Raw genomic sequence first — 19,728 nt, 5'->3', positions numbered from 1 at the left:
TCCCCTATCGCTTCTTCTTCCTTCTCTACGGGGTCAACTTCCGGCGCGGAGTTTGTCACGTGCCCGGATATAGGACGTGTTGGGGGAACTGCCGCTTCCCGTTCAACGCTTTATTGAGGGGCGCATCCTAGTGGCCCCCATCCGGTCTCCGTTTTGGAAGACCCGCCTCGGCACAGCCGAGCTCAGTCCGGCCTTGCGGTAAGCCTTCGGCCGCGGCTGCCCGGTAGTCCCGGCGGCGGCGGACAGACGAGCTGACAGGCACCAGGGTCTAAGGCGGCTCCTCAGTCCGGCTGCTGTCTCCACGCCTGGGGTCGGGCACCGCTCCCTCTGACCTCCCTTTCCCCGTTTGTCCCGGTAAGACGAAGTTTGGTCAGAGCATTCTCCAGCCCCTTGTCCTCGGGTCTAGGAGAATGCAGAGCTGGGAGGGCAGTCCTCACGCGCCCCATTACAGTTCCGCCCATCGGAACCAGATTTTGTTTGTGCAAAATGACCCTGATCGTAAGCTCTTTGGCGTGGACCAGGAGAGGAGAGCGTGACTGTGCCTTCCTCTTTGTCCGTATTCACATCCCGGCCCCCCAACCCCAACCCCCCCACCCCCCCGCCAAATCTTTTAAGTGTATTTCTCTATTTTCTTGCACAGTTTTATCTTCTAGATGACAATGCTTCATGCGCTAATATATCTCAGCAGCATACAGGGCCCAGCGCACACGGGCACTCACACTGACCGGCTATTTGTCACACAGTGTAGTGGTCCAACTGAGCTTAAGGAAACAACCAGTACAGAGTAAGCAGTGGCTGGCTGCCTTTGGAACGTGGTCAGACATGGGTTCTCAGACCTGGAGAATAATTTTAGAGGACCTCTAGGGATTTATTTACTGACTTTCAGAAAAGTACTGTAAAGACTGAAGAGTTAATCACTCGACCCGCAGGATGTAAATGCCATAGAAGCACCCGGCTTCAGGTCTTCATAAACATATCTGTCATGTTGACTACTGTAACCCAGAATAGTGTCTGGCACCTAATAAGCATGACTATTTGCTGAATGAATGAAGAGTCACATACTGCTTTTCATTATGGCTAACTCCTTTATGAGGTATGCCCAATCCTGTCTTGTTTTGCCACTTACTGTACACTCAGTTGTTGCTTTTAGCCAGAGGGAGTATGTGGTAAACGTTGGTCCCTATTATTCATTTGACCAGTTTTTACTATTCAGTTCTAATTACCTTAACAGATATTTAAGTATCCACTAAACACAAAACTATGATGAACATCCCTCCCTTCTTTCTCTTTAAGAGAATTCTTGAGATACAGAAGCTTATGATTTAATGAGCCTATTAGACAGCAAATGCTTGATTTGTTTAGCAAATGCGGTAAGTGCTGTAGAAATTTAGAGGAGAGATCACTTTGGATTAAGATCTTCATTGAATCAACTTCATGTAAACCATGAAGTGTAATTAGGGTTTGGATAGGGCGGAGATGATATTCCTTACATGGAAAGTACCAAAGTGAAGATTTGACGTCCAAAATGAACAGAGTGCTTGGAATGAAATGTTTTTGAGAACATTAGGAAAACGTTGAGTAAGAGCGTGATGTGATACAAACTATCTTTTAAAATTATCTTGTTGTTCAGGGTTGTGGGACCTTGCAAAGAGATAACCAGATTTTGTAGGGTTAAGTAAAGTTGATAAGAACATGGGTCAGTATATTTGCAGTGGGAAAAGAAAGGAATAAATTACATGTAGATGGGGGGAATCGCAGAATGTGGTAGCGGATTTCATGTTGACAAGGGAATAGGGAAGCAAATATGGTAGATTTTGAACCTGGACATTTGCTTATAGATGTGAAAGTTAGAAAAGGGGAATCTTGGAGGAGCTATAGCTGTCATGTTAGTTAATTTAAGCATTTGCTAAATGCCTAGTTTGCCAAGCTCTAGGAATACAAAGATGATTAAGACATGGTCCTACTTTTAATAGGGGATAAAATACAACTAGCTAGAAAATACAATTCATAAATGCCGTATTTATGAAGTAGAGGGGAAATGTTAGAGAGGTAGAAATTAGTCTTTGTGTGGGGCAGCGGCAGGGAGGGGGCTGCCTTACAGAAGAGATGACATTTTAGCACAATCTTGAGGGATGAATTGTAATTTCCTAGGGAGAAGAGAATTCTAGGAAAAGAAGATTGTATGAACAAAAGCCCAGAGATAGAAAAGTAAACTGGCCAGTGCCAATGTGGCTTGGGCTTATAAAGAAATATAACATAGTGTCTGGGCCCTACAACATATTAAGGGATTAGCAGCATGGACGCTCTATAATAGGCCAAAAGGAGGATAGGTTGGGTAAAGGTGTGGAGAGATGGAGAAGCAAGCAATTGGGGAAAATTGTATTTCATGGCTTTTATATCCTCTGCAAGGTAGGTTGTTAAGTCATTTGCAGAGAGGGAGGAGGCTAACCGCTAGACCTGGAAACTGAAGGAGAGTAATAAGGATTTGCAACAATAGTCATGGGGAATGGGAAAAGGAGTCATCAAATGAGGGATTAATTGCCGAGCAGCATTGAAAGTCTAACGTTCACTGGTTGTAGATATTTGTAATGCACGCAATGAGCGTGGATATGTGGCTTTTGAAAGTGGCATCTGGTAGTCCAAGAGAAGTGAAGAAAATAATTCAGCTTATGGAGATTGATAAAAACAAGATCAGCTGGTCAACAAACAGGGTGAAATAATTGTAGGGGATAGTGTAGGTATAGAGAAATGAGCACTGTCTCCAGGCTAGGTTGGAAGAGAAGTAAACTTGGAGAGGCCAGATTAAGAGAACAGAAAGGAGGGCAATGTCAGAAGACTAGAGGCTGAGATGAAGTGGAAGTGGGAAGATGTGAATTTTATGAGAAAAGCAATTTTTGGAATTGGAGCAGAGATAGAAGTTTTACAGATAGAGTAAAATATTGGAAAGACCTGGTTTACAAAGTAGTCATTCTGCTATAAAAATGCGTTGTAAATCATTTATTTAAAAATCGTGATTTCTTCATTTTCCCATAGAAAGAAAGAGTGTTTTAGAAGTTAGTGTCCTAGGCAAGCTCACATGTATGAAATACTACACATTTGCATTGAAAAATTGTAATACATATCCACACAAATATGTATATGAAAAATAACATAGAGATTTAAAATTAAGTTGATGTTTGAAAAGATGCTGAGTTAGATAAGAAAAAGGATATAAGTGAAACCTATTTTTATAACAGTTTTGAGATTACTTATCATAAAATTTACCCTTTTCAATTGTATAATTGAGTGATTTTTGGCATATTCACAAGGTTGTACAACCATCATTACTATCTAGTTGAAAGACATTGTCATCACCCCAAAAAAGAAACTCCATACCCATTAACAGTCAATCCTCCTTTCCACCTTCCCTTCTAGTTCCCAAAAACCACTTATATTTCTGTATCTATGAATTTTCCTATTCTAGATATTTCATATAAATGGAATCAAACAATACGTGGTCTTTTGTGTCTGGCTCCTTTCACTTAGCATAATCTTTTCAAGATCCATCAATATTTTACCATGTTTCATTACTTCGTTTCCTTTTTTTTTTTTTTTGCAGCTGAATAATAATCCATTGTGTGGATATACCACATTTTGTTTATATATCATTTGATGGACATTTCTGTTATTTCCATTTTTTGGCTATGGCAAATAGTGCTACCATGAACATTCATGTACAAATTTTTGTGTGGACATATGTTTTCAGTTCTCCTGGGAGTGGAATTGTTGGATTATAAGGTAGCCCATGTTTCACTTTATGAAGAGTCACCAAGCTGTTTTCCAAAGTGGCTGCACCATTTTACAATCCCACCAGCAATGTACGAGAGTTCTGTTTCCTCTCATCTTCACCAACACTTGTTATTTTCTATCGTTTTTATTTTAACCACCCTCATGGGTGTAAAGTGGTTGATCATTGCGGTTTTGATTTGCATTTCCCTAGGGGCCAGTGATGTTAAGCGTGTTTTCATATGCTTATTGGCCATTTGTATATCTTTGGAAAAATGTCTATTCAGGTCTTTTATTCAATTTTTAATTGGGTTGTCTTTTTATTGTTGAGTTGTAAGGGTTCTTTATGTAGAAAACTAAAGATTGAGCAGTGGGTTGAAGATTTTTTTCTTAAATCTTGTGTGTGTGTGTGTGTGTGTGTGTGTGTGTGTGTGTGTATGCTTGGTCAGCATTTCCAAACATTTTAGAGTTTGATAACACTGGTTCTCTAATTTTATTTCCAAACTTACAGCTTTATATTTTTGTGATATAGGTGTATTCGTATATTAAATCATTTTTCCTAGGCTTGTTAACCAAAAATCATTTTCAAATCATAAATTCAGAAGTATAAGATGGAATGATGTTGAGAGTGAGCTTAATATCTATACTCCAAATTTTTCAGCTGAGAAAAGATGACAGCAATCAAGCATGCATTACAAAGAGACATTTTTACGCCAAATGATGAACGCCTGCTTAGCATTGTGAATGTCTGCAAAGCAGGAAAAAAGAAAAAGAACTGTTTTTTATGTGCCACAGGTGGGTATTTAGTAAGAAAGAGTACTTGTTTTGTATCCTTTTATTAATTTAGGAGATATTTCCTCTTTGTTTTGAATATCCTCATTGTCTCTATAATTGGAAAAATTGTTGGGTCAACACATTCCTAGTTAACACTTGGCTTTGACAGGCTGTTAATTGTTGCCACCAATCTGGTGGCAGTGAAATAGTATCTCATTGTGGTTTTAAATTATATTTCCCTATAATGATGAGATTGAGCATCTTCTCATGAATTTCTTGGTCATTTCATTCTGTTGTCTATGAAATTTACCTGTTTAAGCCTTTTACTCATTTTTCTGTTGTGTTGCTTGTCCTTTTACTGATTTTTACAAGTTCTTTCTATAATCTGGGTATCAACCTTTTGTTGGTTGTATGCATCCCAGTTAGTGGCTTGTCTTTTCACTTTTTATGATGCCTTTTAATGAAACTTATAATTTAAACTAAATGAAATTAATCCTTTATGGCTTTCCCTTTTGGTGTCTTAAAAGATCCTTCCCTGTATCTTTTGTGCAGTCATAAAAATATTTTCCTAAGTTCTAAAAGTTTTATAATTTTGCCTTTTACAGTTTAGTCTTAGTTCACCTGTGTCGACATCTGTCATGGTGTGTGTGAGCATTTCTGGTTGTCATCTTATATGTTATTTTTATTTTGTTTTTGTTTTATTCCACCTAAATTTTAGAAACAACTTGTCGAGTTTCAGACTTTGTTGGAATTTTGATTGGAATAGTTTTGAACCTATAGTTCAATTTGGAGAGAACTTGCATTTTTACTGTATTGAATCTTTGTGTCCATGAACATGGTACAGTTCTGTATTTATCTAGGTGTTTTTTTAACTTTTATAAGTTTCATCATTTTCTCTAAAGGTTTGGCATGTATATTCTTGGATTTACTCCTGGGTATTGATTTATTCTTAGATTTTATTTGATAGTCATGAAAGCTCTTATTAACATTAATACATTTTAAAATCATATATTGTTAGAATTCTACAATGAATTGTTGGTGTTTTATATGGATGTCTATCAATCTTGCCAAACTTTCTTATTAATTCTAATTATTTGTAGACTCTTTGAAAGTAGTGATATTTTTCTTCCTTCCTTTATAGTTTTTGTATCTTTTATTTTTGTTGGTTTAGTTTCCTAGTTAGGACTATCAATACAGTCTCCATCTCAAGGAGAATGACTTCATTTTTAAGCATGGTATTTAGTATAGGGTTTTTATAGCTATCCTTTACAGTGTTAAGTTCCCTTCTATTCCTGATTTCTTACACTTTTTTAAAAAATCATGAATGGGTGTTGAATTTTATCAACTGCTTTTTTATATCATTGATATTATCATAAAATTTTCTCTCTTGTTAGTGTACTGTATAATTGTCCTTGGTTTTTCAAATGATAAATTGACTTTTTAGAATGACCTCACTCAATCGTAATGTATTTGTGTTAGGCCATTCTTGCATTGCTATAAAGAAATTCTTAGGCCAGGAGCAGTGGTTCGTGCCTGTAATTCCAGCACTTAGGGAAGCTGGGGTGGGCAGATCGCTGGAGCCCAGGAGTTTAATTAAGACCAGCCTGGGCAACATAGTAAGAACTTTATATATAAATATATTGTTGCTCTTTGAAATGGTATTTTGCTCTTTCAAGCCTCGCAGACTTATATCAATCATTCTTTAGATTTTTACCTCGTACTTTTCTTTAAAACTGGTCTGAATTAATTTATTATTAATATATCATTCCTTTATTTTTCAAGGAATCTCCTCTGATCTTCTAGTCTGACTTAGATGCTTCTATTAGGATTCTATGCTTTCCTCAGTCATAGCACTTGTTGCAAAGTATTACACCTCTTTTAGTATCAGCTACTAGGCACCTGAAAGCTATACTTGCAATGAGTGAATGAAGAATGAGTGAAAGGAGTAATATTTCTAATAAAAGTGTGCGTTTTACTCAACAGTGACAACTGAACGCCCTGTGCAGGTTAAGGTGGTCAAAGTCAAAAAATCCGATAAGGGAGATTTCTACAAAAGGCAGATTGCATGGGCCCTTCGAGATCTTGCTGTGGTAGATGCCAAAGATGCTATCAAAGTAGGTTTTTCTCAGTTCTTTGACCTGTGTTCAGAAAGCATCTTCCATTTTATAACATGGTATTACGTATTCGAAGATGATCTAAAAACAAATTAATATATATATTTGTTTTCTATTTTTTTGCTTTTTTTAAGCTGTAATTATGTTTGTGCACAAGCTACATAAACTAGAGCAAAATTACCTTGACTGTATACATTTCTGTGTTTAGATTAAGTATAATCTGTATAAAATCTACACATAGTGTGGATTTTAAAGTGGTGTGTCATGAGTTTTTTGGCTTGTTTGTTTGTTTGTTTAATCAAAATCATGTAACCAAAGTGATCCTTCCTTAGTCTTCATGAGTAAACATAGAATCACCAGCTGGGGCAGCCAGACTGACCTTTTGAGGCCACCATGGCTTTGATGTTTGTGGATCAAAAGAAAAAAGAAATGATAGTGTGTTACATTTTTTAAGGAATGTAAATAATAAGATCTATAAAGATATGAACTTACACTTTATAGATAAACCACACTCAAACTCCAAGAAAGTTGATTAATGTGATAATCACATTAAAGGACCACCCATATTCCTGACAGTTCAGAGCTTTTCACAGTAATACCCTTTTTTCAAAGCAATCAAGTAGGCCTCCTTTGATTAAATTAGGTGCTTCCTCCCCCTGGCCCTCTCTCACTCTGCCCTTCATCTTTCTCTGCAGCCCTAACACACCTCTAAAGCACTAGGGAATACTTTGTACCACAATTACTTGTATGTCGATGGGACTAACATAATAGCAAGGCTTACACTAGTGAAACTACAGGTGCTCTTTGACTCTACAAATCTCATACATTTACTAAAAAGGCACAAAGTAAAAACAACAAAAAACAAAAAAACTGCCTGTGTAAAGCAATCTGATAAAATAAAATTCTGATTTTACCCTTACTTTGGTACAAACCTCCAAGGATCAAAAATCTGGATAAAATGACAGGTAGTTGAGTTGGGTGCAAAGAAATGAAGTAAGAACAATTTGAGGAGAGCCCTCTATATCTGTATAATTCAGATTTCTTCCAAATATAAATCATGCCTTTTCTTTAAGTATTCTAGGCTTACTGGCCCTTTGCTTTATCCCTAAGGAGCACCCAATGCTTAGAAAAATGTGAAATGTAGAAACAGGATTTGACAGAAATGTAGAAAGATGGAGATTGGAAAGAAAATTATAATGGGATGTTTAAAAATAATTTAGGCCAGGCGTGGTGGCTCACGCCTGTAATCCTAACACTTTGAGAGGCCGAGGCTGGTGGATTGCCTGAGCTCAGGAGTTCAAGACCAACCTGGGTAACACGGTGAAACCCTGTCTCTACTAAAATACAAAAAATTAGCCAGGCGTGGCGGCATGCACCTGTAGTCCCAGCTACTTGGGAGGCTGAAGCAGGAGAATTGCTTGAACCTGGGAGGCAGAGGTTGCAGTGAGTCGAGATTGTGCCGCTGCACTCCAGCCTGGGCAACAGAGCGAGACTCTGTCTCCACAAAGAAAAAAAAAAAAAAACTTTTATAAGTAATTTTTATTACCATGGGGAGGGATCAAGAGTGGAAACTTTTCTGGTTGTTTTCTGTTTAAGACAAAACACTTTAAGGGCTTTTAAAACTGCACCTTTATTAAAAAACATTTTTCCCTTCAGTAGTTTTGCACTTCGTAACCCTGTTCACTTGCATAATTCAGTAACATTGCTGAATGCTTATTTGAATGCATTCTCACAGCTGATGCCTGTGGCCGACTTGCTTAATGGATTTTTTGTTTTTTGCATTTTATGTAGGTACCTTGGTGTGTGTACGCTATATATGGATATAAAACATAAAATTTTTATACATAACTTAACATTAGCCATTTAGTATCACACATTGATTTGTGTGAGTGTTGCCACTGGAGCACTCAGCTTCTTTTATGGTATTATGGGAAATATTCCCAGGGAAGAGATTATTTCCCATCAAGTTTCATATTAGTTGCCAATACGCTTGTATTTTTTTGTAAGTAATAATGCAATTACCTTTTCATTGTAAATGCAGGTTTTAAACTTTTGACGCTTCAATTCTGTTTATTAAGCTATAAATTGAACTAATTAGTAGTTCCATGCTGCTGTAATATGATTGTTGTACCAAAGGTCAAGTCCTGATTCCTAGGATACTCCAGTTCTTCACAGTGAAAGTCTGATATAACTTGCCTTACTTTAATGTCTTTACATTTCCCCAAATAACACTTTAAATGAATCAAATATATTATTATTCTTTTACCCTGTAGAACATTAAGAATATTTGAGCCTATTTTTTAATTCTTTGCATGTGAAGTGTACATCCATAAGTTAGTTTGTTTGTTTGCTTGTTTGTTTTGAGACAGGGTCTCACTGTGGCACCCAGGCTGGAGTGCAGTGGCACAATCTTGGCTCACTGCAGCCTCCACCTTCCAGGCTCAAGCTATCCTCCCACCTTAGCCTCCCAAGTAGCTGGGACTACACGTACATGCCACTACACTCGGCTAATGTTTGTGTTTTTTGTAGAGAACGGTTTTGCCATGTTGCCCAGGCCGGTCTCAAATTCCTGGGTTCAAGCAGTCTACCCAACTCGGCCTCCCAAAGTGCTGGGATTACAGGCGTGAGCCACCAAGCCCAGCCTATTTTTTTATATAATAGTCAAGTAGTTCTATTCATTCAGGGGAGAAATATTAGCCTGATGTGGATTATTGCTGTAACGTGGCTTAAGAGACTTGTAGAAAGGATAGTGTAATTCTCTCAGATTGGTTGAGCTTCTTTATCACATGAAAGAACTTTAGGCCAGGAACAGGGCTCATGCCTGTGATGCCAGCACTTTGGGAGGCCAAAGCAGGAGGATCAACTGGATAACATGGGGAGATCTTGTCTCTACAAAAAAATTTTAAAAATTAGGCATGCTGGTATGTGTCCGTGGGCCCAGCTACTCAGGAGGCTGAGGTGGGAGGATTGCCTGAGCCCAGGAGGTGGAGGCTGCAGTGAACCATGATTGCACCACTGCATTGTAGCCTTGGCAACAAAGTGAGACCCTGTCTCAAAAAAATAAAGAACTTTGAAACCTAGCAGCACTTTTAGCTTTTGAGATATCTTTAATCATTCCTTATATTCAAAATAGAAAATAATTAGGAGCAGTCTCTGCTTTTCACCTCAGTTGTTCTTAGAAAGTACACCAGGATATACATTGCATTTTTCTCAAGTTTTATACTTAGAAGATATAGTCCTTATTAGGGAGTTAGTGTCCAATTACAGTTTCAAATAGTATTACATTATTAAAGAAAATGTATAACTAAAACTCTGTAGGCAATTTAAAAAGAAAAATTAGGTCCATGTCAAAGCTAGAGACCATTGTCATCTTACTGATGTGGAAGCTAAGCCAGAAAGCCATTAATGCATCCTATACCTCTACTCATAGACCTAAAGGGCATAGGAAGAAAATGACCGTAACAGTATGTTGTTTTTTCATCCAGCTTCTTTGGGGTGGTAAACTTTTTGCTATGAATTGAATTCTCCAAACTCTTCCCTTCCAGTTGCTTAGCTGATTTTTAATACCCTTCATTTTCCAAAAACAGCATAAATTCCTTTTTTATGCAGATTTTACGTTAACAGTGTAAAAGGATGTGATCAAAAATAATATCTTTTGTATATTTTTATTTTAGGAAAATCCTGAATTTGATTTACACTTTGAAAAAATATATAAATGGGTTGCCAGCAGCACTGCTGAAAAGAATGCATTTATTTCATGCATTTGGAAATTGAATCAACGATATCTCCGGAAGAAAATTGATTTTGTCAATGTTAGCTCACAGCTTTTGGAAGGTAAAGTTAAATAAAAATGCATATGTAAAATCAATTATATCTTTAAGTGAATATACAATTTGACATCATTCAAATTAATTAGAATACTGAATTATCTTATTGTAAAAACTTTAAAATGATGTTTCTTATTGCAGAAATTATGCTTGTTTATTGTAGAATATTAATACATTATGATAAATAAATAAAAACCACTTATTCTTCAGCGATAACTACTGTTAGCACTTTGTTAGCTATTCGTCTAGTCTTTTTCCTAGGTGCATAAGCACCTTTTTAAGATAAAGAAATTTACATTATGTTTTCTAACATACTTTTTCATATAATGCATCATGAACATTTTTCATGTTATTGAATACTTACCACAACATCATTTTCAGTAGCACCATAGTATTCCATTATATGGATATACCATGTTATTTAACTAATCATTTATTTTTTAATTTTCCAATCTTTGCTTCTTTTAAACAGCTCTGGGATAAATATCCTTGTAGCAGTATTTTTGTACAGAGGGTAGATGTAGTGGTTAAGAACATAGCTCTGGAGTCAGACTTCTTGGGTTCAAATCCTGGCTTTGCCACTGACTTGCTATATGACTTTGCATTGATACTTACTCTTTATGTTTCAGTTTCCCTTATCTCAGAACTAGAGATAATAATAGTATCTACCTCATAGGGTTGTTATGAGGATTAAATTACTTAATATATGAACATAGTAAGAACAGTGCCAGGTACATAGTAAGTGCTCAGTAAATATTAGCTATTATTATGTTACCAGTATAAAATCCTTAGACATGAAGGTTATTAGAATATTTTTGATCAATATATCTTCAGGAATGTTACTATGCATCATTTTGTGTTACAAGACAAAAACTCTACCATTAATTAGTGAAAATAGGAGATTTTCTCTACTTTTAAAATTTCTTTCCTAAAGATATAAACATTGTGAGATAGCACTTAGTAATTAGTGAGCCTGCTGCTGATTTCAGGCTTGATGCTTGGCACTGGCAGAAACAAGTCACATATGTCAGGCACCAGTAGTGCTGGTCTTATGTAGGAATCCCCAGGGTTGCCATCTCACCAACACTAGTCCCCAATATCTTGGTAATTGAGTGTGTTGAGGGAATGACCTTCAAGAAATTTGTGGTAACTTTTCATGCCTTGAATCATGGTTTAATTTGCTTTGAATGGCTTTTATTTTTTTACCATTTCAGGGTTGAACATTCTGATGAGTCAGTGATTCAGTGATTCACAAGCTTGCTGTTCTGTCTTCAAATATTATGCATTCCCCGATGTTATTTATTGTGTAAGATGATTTTAAACCAGTATATTTCAGGACAGTCATATAGAAAAATACATAACCCTACCTGGATCTGCCTCATTAAGAAATACTACCAACATCAGTGAGAAGAGTATTACTGTTTTTGAAAATGAAGTGTCTAACTTAAAAAAAAAAAAAAGGCATTTAATTTTTCAGGCCATAAAACAAGAGTGTAGACATGTTCATGTTTATAAACATTAACCCTAATTGAGATCAATTTTAAGAATACTGAGAAGATCCTTAAGGATCTCATTTTGAAAATCACTTGCTATACGTCAATAACTCTTGCTTTGGTTTAGTGGAGTTCAGGGAATCGCTTCATTAATGTCTACAAACTTGTTTTATGGGCCTTGAAATCACAGCCTTTAATTCCCATTAAAAAAAATAAATGTCTCTAAGTTTTGGGTGATGTTAGAAAACAAATAAAAAATTAGTACCACCCCAATTTAAGAGCTCAATAATTAAGTAAGACTATTTTGATTATAAATGTTAGCAGTGGCAACTTGGTAGTTTTTATTGTTGACAGTTGAATATGTAAGTTAAATAATGGGGCTCCTCAGCAGAATAAGGTTTGTAAAAGAGGACTTTTCAGCAGTTGAAGTAAAGTGAAGTTTTTATTTGGCCTGTTTTTTCATTGTTTTACTTGCAACCAGCTTTTTTTAAAAAAATCTTTGACTTGAATCCTTAAATGCTGGCTTGAACTGTTATTTTGTGTAATTTTTTTTACTTGCCTCAATCTTGTCCTTTCTAACCGTGTTTTGTGACTAATCCTCTGTGAGGGAGTGTCTGGGTAAAGCTTTCAGGCCTTCAGTAATATAACTAGACTAAATGCATGAGTCACAACTGCCCTAGATATAATCCCCAGGAAATGATTAGTTTCCCAGGTTTCTCCTGTAAGGGCTAGTTAGTACTGTTTCTTAAAAGACTAAGAGAAATTAGAAAGATAAATATATTTGTAGTCACTATCAGAAAGTGAATAAGAAAAATGAACATGGCAAATTTAGCTTCTTGTGGATCTTTCCACTTGGTAGTTGATTTGGCTGTCTTTTGAACTTTAACGTGAAGTTCAAATGAGATATGGGTAGTATTTTAAAAATTTAAGCCTGTTTACTTTTCTACCCAGCTAATATTCTTTGCTTACTTTCCTCTGCTTTTTTCATACTTTTTACTCTCCAGAACTGCCTAAAGTTACAGAAGGTGCGTAACACCTTTTCTTCTTCTATTCCATATGTTTTTATTAGTTGCCATTGTTATATACCGTTGGTTGTATGTTTTATGAAATTATGTACTGGGACAAATTTATTTTAAAAATCTACATAGTAATAAAATTAATGATAGTATTTATTATTGGCTTTCAAAGGACATATCATTAGAAAATACTTCTGAAGCGGTTAATTATAATCATGTAAAATATTTGTTTAAGTCTGCTTGTGTAAGGACCTGTACAGAATGATTTGGGCAGTCCCTGCCCCCTAGTGGCTAATAAGCGGTCACACATGACAGTTGAACTTTTTTGCAATGAACTAAATGGACTCATTCATTGAAAGGACAAGGAGATCAGTAATATCTCTCTAAAGAACTTACATACTGAAATCTGTAATTGCCTGTACCAAAAGTTTTAGTCTTCTTTTTGTTCTGGGATGTTATCTAAATCTGCCTAATTTATTACCATTCTTAAGAGCAAATCTTTTGTTACTTCAAATTAGCTGGTTTTTGTTCTGGGACAAATGAACGTATATCAGGTCATGCTGAATGTAAATATTCATTTTCCTATAAAATAATGAATACTAAAAGCATCCAGAGTTTGTGATTTAAATCATGCCCCATTAAGTCTGTGAAATCGCTAAATTTTTATTTAGAGTGATAAAATAACATCTTAGGAGTTAAAAATGATTTCTTTCATTTTACCTCTCCCAACCTCAAGCTTTATATACAGTACTCACATGCTAGTGTATTTCCTCAAAAAAAAAAAAAATGAACTGAAACATCTAGAAAGCATTTCAGATTTGACCTCTTGGTCTTTCGTTATAAAGCATGAAGCCTGTTTAACTTTTTGTAATTTCAAACAGCCATGTTGTTGTTGCTCTTACATTAGGGTTATTGAGAAAGCTGCAACTTATCTTTAGAAATGTTGTCAATGCATGTGAAATTTTTTTAAGCAAAGAAATGGGAAATTCAGTTAATATTCTAGTGACCAAAATAAATTACGGATTATAGATGCATTTTTCATTTTAATTAAAAAGTATTTGGCCAAAATATACATACTGAAGATGAAAGTAACAAAAGAAAAATTTTACCTGGGAAAAAAAGGAAAGCAAATTGTTTTTGTGTGTACTGAATTCATAGTCATTGTTTTGTTAAAGCAACAGCCACATCAGGTACGAAAAAATGTTTAGATTTGTTTCTACCTGTTTTTGTGTTTTGTTTCTACATTTTAGCTTAATTGTATTTTGGGAAATTGTGGTGAAAGCCTGTTTTAACAGTTGTAAGTTAGTGCATTAGACTGCATGCTTTTTATTTATTTTTTAGGACTTTATTTCATTAACATATGAAATTATTTATAAAAATAAAGTATGATTTTTTTCATATCATTTGAATCATTCTTTCCTCTTTTTCAGCTGCTAAATGTGACCTGTGCTTATAACTATACCTAGCTATATGTATTATGTTACAGTCTTTTCTACTTTTTTGACTATTTTACTTTGAATTTTTACCCTCTTTAAGAATCCGTTCCAAGTGGAGAAAATCAGAGTGTGACAGGAGGTGATGAAGAAGTAGTAGATGAATACCAAGAGTTAAATGCAAGAGAAGAACAGGATATTGAAATAATGATGGAAGGCTGTGAATATGCAATCTCGAATGCGGAAGCCTTTGCAGAAAAATTGTCCAGAGAGCTGCAGGTGCTAGATGGGGTAAGACTTTCTTGAAATCTATGAATAAGTGATGTATAGTGGATTGAGAAGGCTAATGATGTTCATATTACACTACCTCAGCACTTAAGCCTTTATGGTGTGTTATTGCCATCTTTATCTATAAGCACATTACCAGCTGCCGTCAGTCTTTTACTGTTCTTGTTCAAAAGATGAACTATTCCTGTTGAGCCAATGAAGACAGTTGGCTGAGATTCTGGATTTGGGGAGGTTCTTGATATGAAGTGATGGGAGTAAAAACTAGGCCAGAGAACATCTTGGGAGTTGATTCGCTCAGCTTCTGAAACATGTCTGAATAGTTCAGTGCCAAAGAATAGCATTTGTGTGTATGTGTGTGGTTTGAAAAAAATAAAAATAGGGGTGAAGTATAAAGAGAGAAATGTGGCTGAAATATGTGAATCATTTACCAAAGAAGAGTGGAGTGAGTGTGGTGAAAACAGGAGAGCCAGAGAAAAAGATCTGTGACTTCTTGGCTAAAATGTTTTAGAATAGAGCTTTTTGTTTTGTGTGCAGTTTTTGAGTGTAATTCAAATGCACAGCACCTGCTGGGTGCAGTGGCTCACACCCGTAATCTCAACACTTTGGGAGGCTGAGGCGAGCAGATCACCTGAGGTCAGGAATTCAAGACGAGCCTGGCCAACATGGTAAAACCACATCTCTACTAAAAAAAAAAAAAAAAAATTAGCCAGATATGGTGGCATGCTCCTGCGGTCCCAGCTACTTGGGAGGCTGAGGCACAAGAATCACTTGAACCTGGAAGACAGAGGTTGCTGTGAACTGAGATTGTTCCACTGCACTCCAGCTTCGGTGACAGAGTGACACTCTGTCTCAAAACAAACAGAACAAAACAAAAAAATCAAACACACAGCATCTCTTATGCTAGAGTAATCTAAAATCATTTGGGTTTTTTCTGGTTTTAAGAAAAGGTAAGCATTTAAGAAATCCCTCAGAGGATAAGGAACATTTTAAAGACTTAAATTTTAGTGTTGTATACATGAAAAGTACAGAAGTTATGGGGTCTGACTCAGGCCCAGAGAGATTATATGAATAGTCCAAGCTTACAAGTTTGCAGAGCTCACCGAAAGCAAAGCCTAGAAATGATTTTAAGATGTTAAGGGAGAAATTATCCTGGGCAGATTCAAACTCCAGCTCTGTTACTTAAGAGATGTCAGTGGCTTCTGATTCCTGCTGACTCTTAAAGTCGTATTGCACTTACATTTTATTTACTGTGAATAGTATATAAATAACGTGTGAAACCACAGCGTCAGCTGTACAATGATATTCTTTAAATTTCTGGTCCAACTTTTTCATCATACCATGTTACTTGCCTTCTTAATATGGCTTAGTGATTTATATTTTTTGTTCTAATTAATATTGTATATATGTTCCAAGTCAGCATATTGCTTTGCAGTTTAATTTTGGATTTGGCAGTTCCTTATTTCAGGGAATTCAGAATCAATAGTCAGAATCATTTAGAAAATAGTGATAAGGGGATGGTGGTTTGTTACTGCTTTGCCTGGGGAAGAAAAAAAAAAAACAGTTGCAAATGAAAGAGAAAAGAAAAAAGATGATAGAAGGAGCTATCTATCGGCCATATGCTCTTCTACATCTTGTTACTAGTTCCCATCATACTACAGTTATAAATTAGTTTCATATATCCTTCAGAGTCTGGTATACCACTGCTGCTTTCTCAACTAAGATATCACATAGGTGATTATGCTTTTATTTAGGGTTTCACATAGACGTTAAGAAAATTTCTAGCTGGTAGAATTGGAGGAAATGTTAGAGATACCATGGCCTAATGCCTCCTAAATGTATAGAAATGAGAATGTGCCATTACTAATGATACTTTCTGGCACCTTACTTGTGCATTCTGGAACCTTACTTGTGCAGTTTGTGGAAATATAAAATCCTAAGGCATGGTCCCTAACATTGATATGGAGGCAAGTGTACCTGCGTGAAATACTGTGTAAAACATGCAAGAACGTAAAGTGATAAACTAAAGTAGATGTGTAGGTATATATCAATTTTTGTTATGCGACTTTCAAGGAAATTTAGCAACATTTCACCTTTATTCTTTTACACATTTAAATAACATGAAGTGTTGTGTTTTTATTTGTTTTGGTCTTTAACTTTGTAGGCTAACATCCAGTCAATCATGGCATCTGAAAAACAAGTCAACATCCTGATGAAATTGCTAGATGAGGCTTTAAAGGAGGTAGATCAGATTGAATTGAAACTGAGCAGTTATGAGGAAATGCTCCAAAGTGTAAAAGAACAAATGGATCAGATCTCTGAAAGCAACCACCTAATTCATCTTAGTAACACTAATAATGTAAAACTCCTATCTGAGATAGAGTTCCTTGTGGTAAGTATGATCATAAATTACCAACAACAAAAAAAACTAGTGATGCTATATAAAACCCATTTGTAAACATTTTCTAATTTCCTTGTGAGAACAGGATTTAAAATAATTCCAAAGACCTAATGATAGGACTGAGTAGCATCTGGCCTGTAAATTTCCCAAAATTACACATGCAAATGGTGTGTTTGCATATATTCTAGAACCACATGGACTTGGCCAAAGGTCATATAAAGGCCCTTCAGGAAGGAGATCTTGCTTCTTCCAGAGGCATTGAGGCCTGCACCAATGCTGCTGATGCCCTTCTGCAGTGCATGAATGTAGCTCTTCGACCGGGTATGTTCATTAGAAATGACAAAAATGTGACCAAGAATCTGAGACTAAGCCTGTAACTTGTTATAAAGATTTTGACAAGAAATACATGAGACAAGTGGTTTAGGGTTACATTATTAGCTATTCAAGTTTCACTGATTTCCCAACTTATTTCTATTGATACTAGGAACTTTTTTACTTCAGTTCCTCCTTCTAATTGTCCTCAATGACTATAGTCAACACCATGATCTTTATTTAGTACTATCCACAGAACCCAGCAGAAAGTAGGTGCTTTGGTTAGACCAGAGAGCATAAGGTTTTTCTAGGCAATTATTTAAAAACTTGAGTGTCCGTCAGAATCCCTAGAGGTCTTGTTAAAAACATAGATTGCCTGGCTTCAGCCCCAGATTCAGCAGATCTGGGCTGAGATTTTAGAATCCACATTTCTTAACAATTCCTAGGCAATGGTGAGGCAAGACCACACTTTGAGAACCACTGTGAAATCCCATTTTTCTCCTGCTTAACTTTTATCAAGTAAATGAATACACCCATAAAACTTTTGGGTTCTTCAAAATTTTAGGTATTTTTAATGTTCCATTAAACATCAAGGAAATCTTTTTACCTATTAAAGTGATCACAAAATGTCATTCTGTATCAGGCCATGACATGCTTCTGGCAGTCAAACAGCAACAGCAGCGATTCAGTGATTTGCGAGAGCTTTTTGCCCGGAGACTGGCCAGTCACCTCAACAATGTTTTTGTTCAACAGGTAATTTTATTTTATTACTAAAACAGCATGTTCCTATAGCTTATTTATGTATTATCTTAACCTTACATTTCCACAAAAATGTTAATGTGTTTAATTGGGGTTGCAGTCAATTCCTTCACATATTTGATTTTAAGATTTTGAAATAGGTGCCTCTTTGCTCATAGATGTACCCTGGGCCTCAGCTGCCTCTTTTGGTATACAGTCTAGTTCCCTTCAGCTGATGCTGTCTGATTCTAGAAATCAAATAACTATGCATATGAATTACATATACTACTTAGATATTTTTATTTATAAAAATAAGTCCAGACTTGTTAGATGTTTACTATTGGACCTGTTTTATTTTGCAGTATTTTGAGGTGAGACTCAGGACTTGATTCAGTGTTTTAAATGTTTTGTAAGTTCTATGTACTTAGTACATAGTATAATTGTTAAGAAAATGACTGTAGCTCAACTGCAGATTTCAGTTGATCTGATCTTCATATAAATGCTTTGCCTATATTTTTATATGGAAAAGGATGTTATAATTAAGAGTGTGGTAATAATATTGTTATTAATAATATTAAGAGTACCTTTGAGGGATTTGAATTACAGCCATTTTAATATCTAATGTAATAAATTAGGTTTCTTACTTTTTCATCTCTTTTTAAAGTCCCTTTTATTTTGAGTTGTTGAATGAAAAAAAATTGGGGGGATATCTTGTTCATCAAGAAATAATGCCTGAAAACAATGGATTTTTACTTTATTTTCACTTCACAATATTCTAAAACAATTGTATTTACTATATTTTATTTCCAATTAGTTTACTCAGGCCCTTCTTCAGCTCTATAACAGGTCCTACTTTCTTTCGGTTCCTGTGAGTACATCAAATTTGGCTCAAGCTTCTCTGATTCTTTTTTTTTTTTCTATAAAGTTTGCTAAACTTAACAACAGCAGAATCTTTACAGATTATAACTTACTGATTTAAGCTGTTAACCACATTCGTAGCAGTTTTTAAATGTCCCAGAGTAGAGACTATTTTGGCCAAAAAGGCATTTAATCTCATTCTGCTTGCTTTTCTTTCTGTCATTTTTTCACTCACTTCATTTCATAATAAACAGTAGTATTACTCCTTCATTTAGTAATAATAGTAATATTACTCCTTCATTTATTTAGTATTGCCAGGTGATTGAGGTACATACCAGACATTGACTTGGGATAAATGAGAGACCAATCCTGTCCTCAAGTAGTTCACAGTCTAGGGAAGGGAGACAAACAAGTAATATACTCAAGAGGGATAAATGTTGTGATAGTGAGACTGGGAGCATAAAGGAAGGCCACCTAACAAAAAGCACGGTAGCGGGGAATCAGAGAGATTCCCTTAACATTCCATTTCACTGAAAAGTGTCGAGAAAAAAGTAAACCTAGATGTCACATAGGAAATACTAATTCATGTTTTTCTTAGGTAATTACTTCAATAACATCTTTTTCTATACAATTCCTTAGTTTTTAAAAATGACACTGTCAACAATTATGTTATCCACATTTGTTAGATAGTATTGAAAATACCAGCCAATAA

The 19,728-nt window shown here is 35.7% G+C and overlaps 1 protein-coding gene across 26 annotated transcripts in view; it reads left to right on the top strand.

Annotated features, from left to right (window-relative positions):
* The first annotated feature begins 6 nt into the window (after positions 1 to 6).
* EXOC1 (exocyst complex component 1) overlaps positions 7 to 19,728 on the top strand; it is a 51,385-nt gene continuing 31,663 nt past the window's right edge. For 2 of the 26 annotated variants that reach the window (XM_063610421.1, XM_063610416.1), the window contains exons 1-10: positions 53 to 198; positions 641 to 1,093; positions 4,427 to 4,560; positions 6,523 to 6,653; positions 10,328 to 10,487; positions 14,526 to 14,713; positions 16,872 to 17,099; positions 17,297 to 17,429; positions 18,064 to 18,173; positions 18,973 to 19,026. In XM_063610421.1, the coding sequence (XP_063466491.1) occupies positions 4,437 to 4,560; positions 6,523 to 6,653; positions 10,328 to 10,487; positions 14,526 to 14,713; positions 16,872 to 17,099; positions 17,297 to 17,429; positions 18,064 to 18,173; positions 18,973 to 19,026 (1,128 nt within the window). In that variant the 5' untranslated portion in view covers positions 53 to 198; positions 641 to 1,093; positions 4,427 to 4,436. Of the gene's footprint in view, positions 355 to 640; positions 1,094 to 4,426; positions 4,561 to 6,522; positions 6,654 to 10,327; positions 10,488 to 12,977; positions 12,999 to 14,525; positions 14,714 to 16,871; positions 17,100 to 17,296; positions 17,430 to 18,063; positions 18,174 to 18,972; positions 19,027 to 19,728 lie in introns of all 26 variants that reach the window. The other 24 variants (XM_063610419.1, XM_063610414.1, XM_063610423.1 and 21 more) reach the window with 20 other exon arrangements.

This window comes from Symphalangus syndactylus, chromosome 10 (genome assembly GCF_028878055.3).
Source record: "Symphalangus syndactylus isolate Jambi chromosome 10, NHGRI_mSymSyn1-v2.1_pri, whole genome shotgun sequence".
NCBI classification, from domain to species: Eukaryota; Metazoa; Chordata; class Mammalia; order Primates; family Hylobatidae; genus Symphalangus; species Symphalangus syndactylus.
This window is presented reverse-complemented; position numbering and strand designations above follow the sequence as displayed.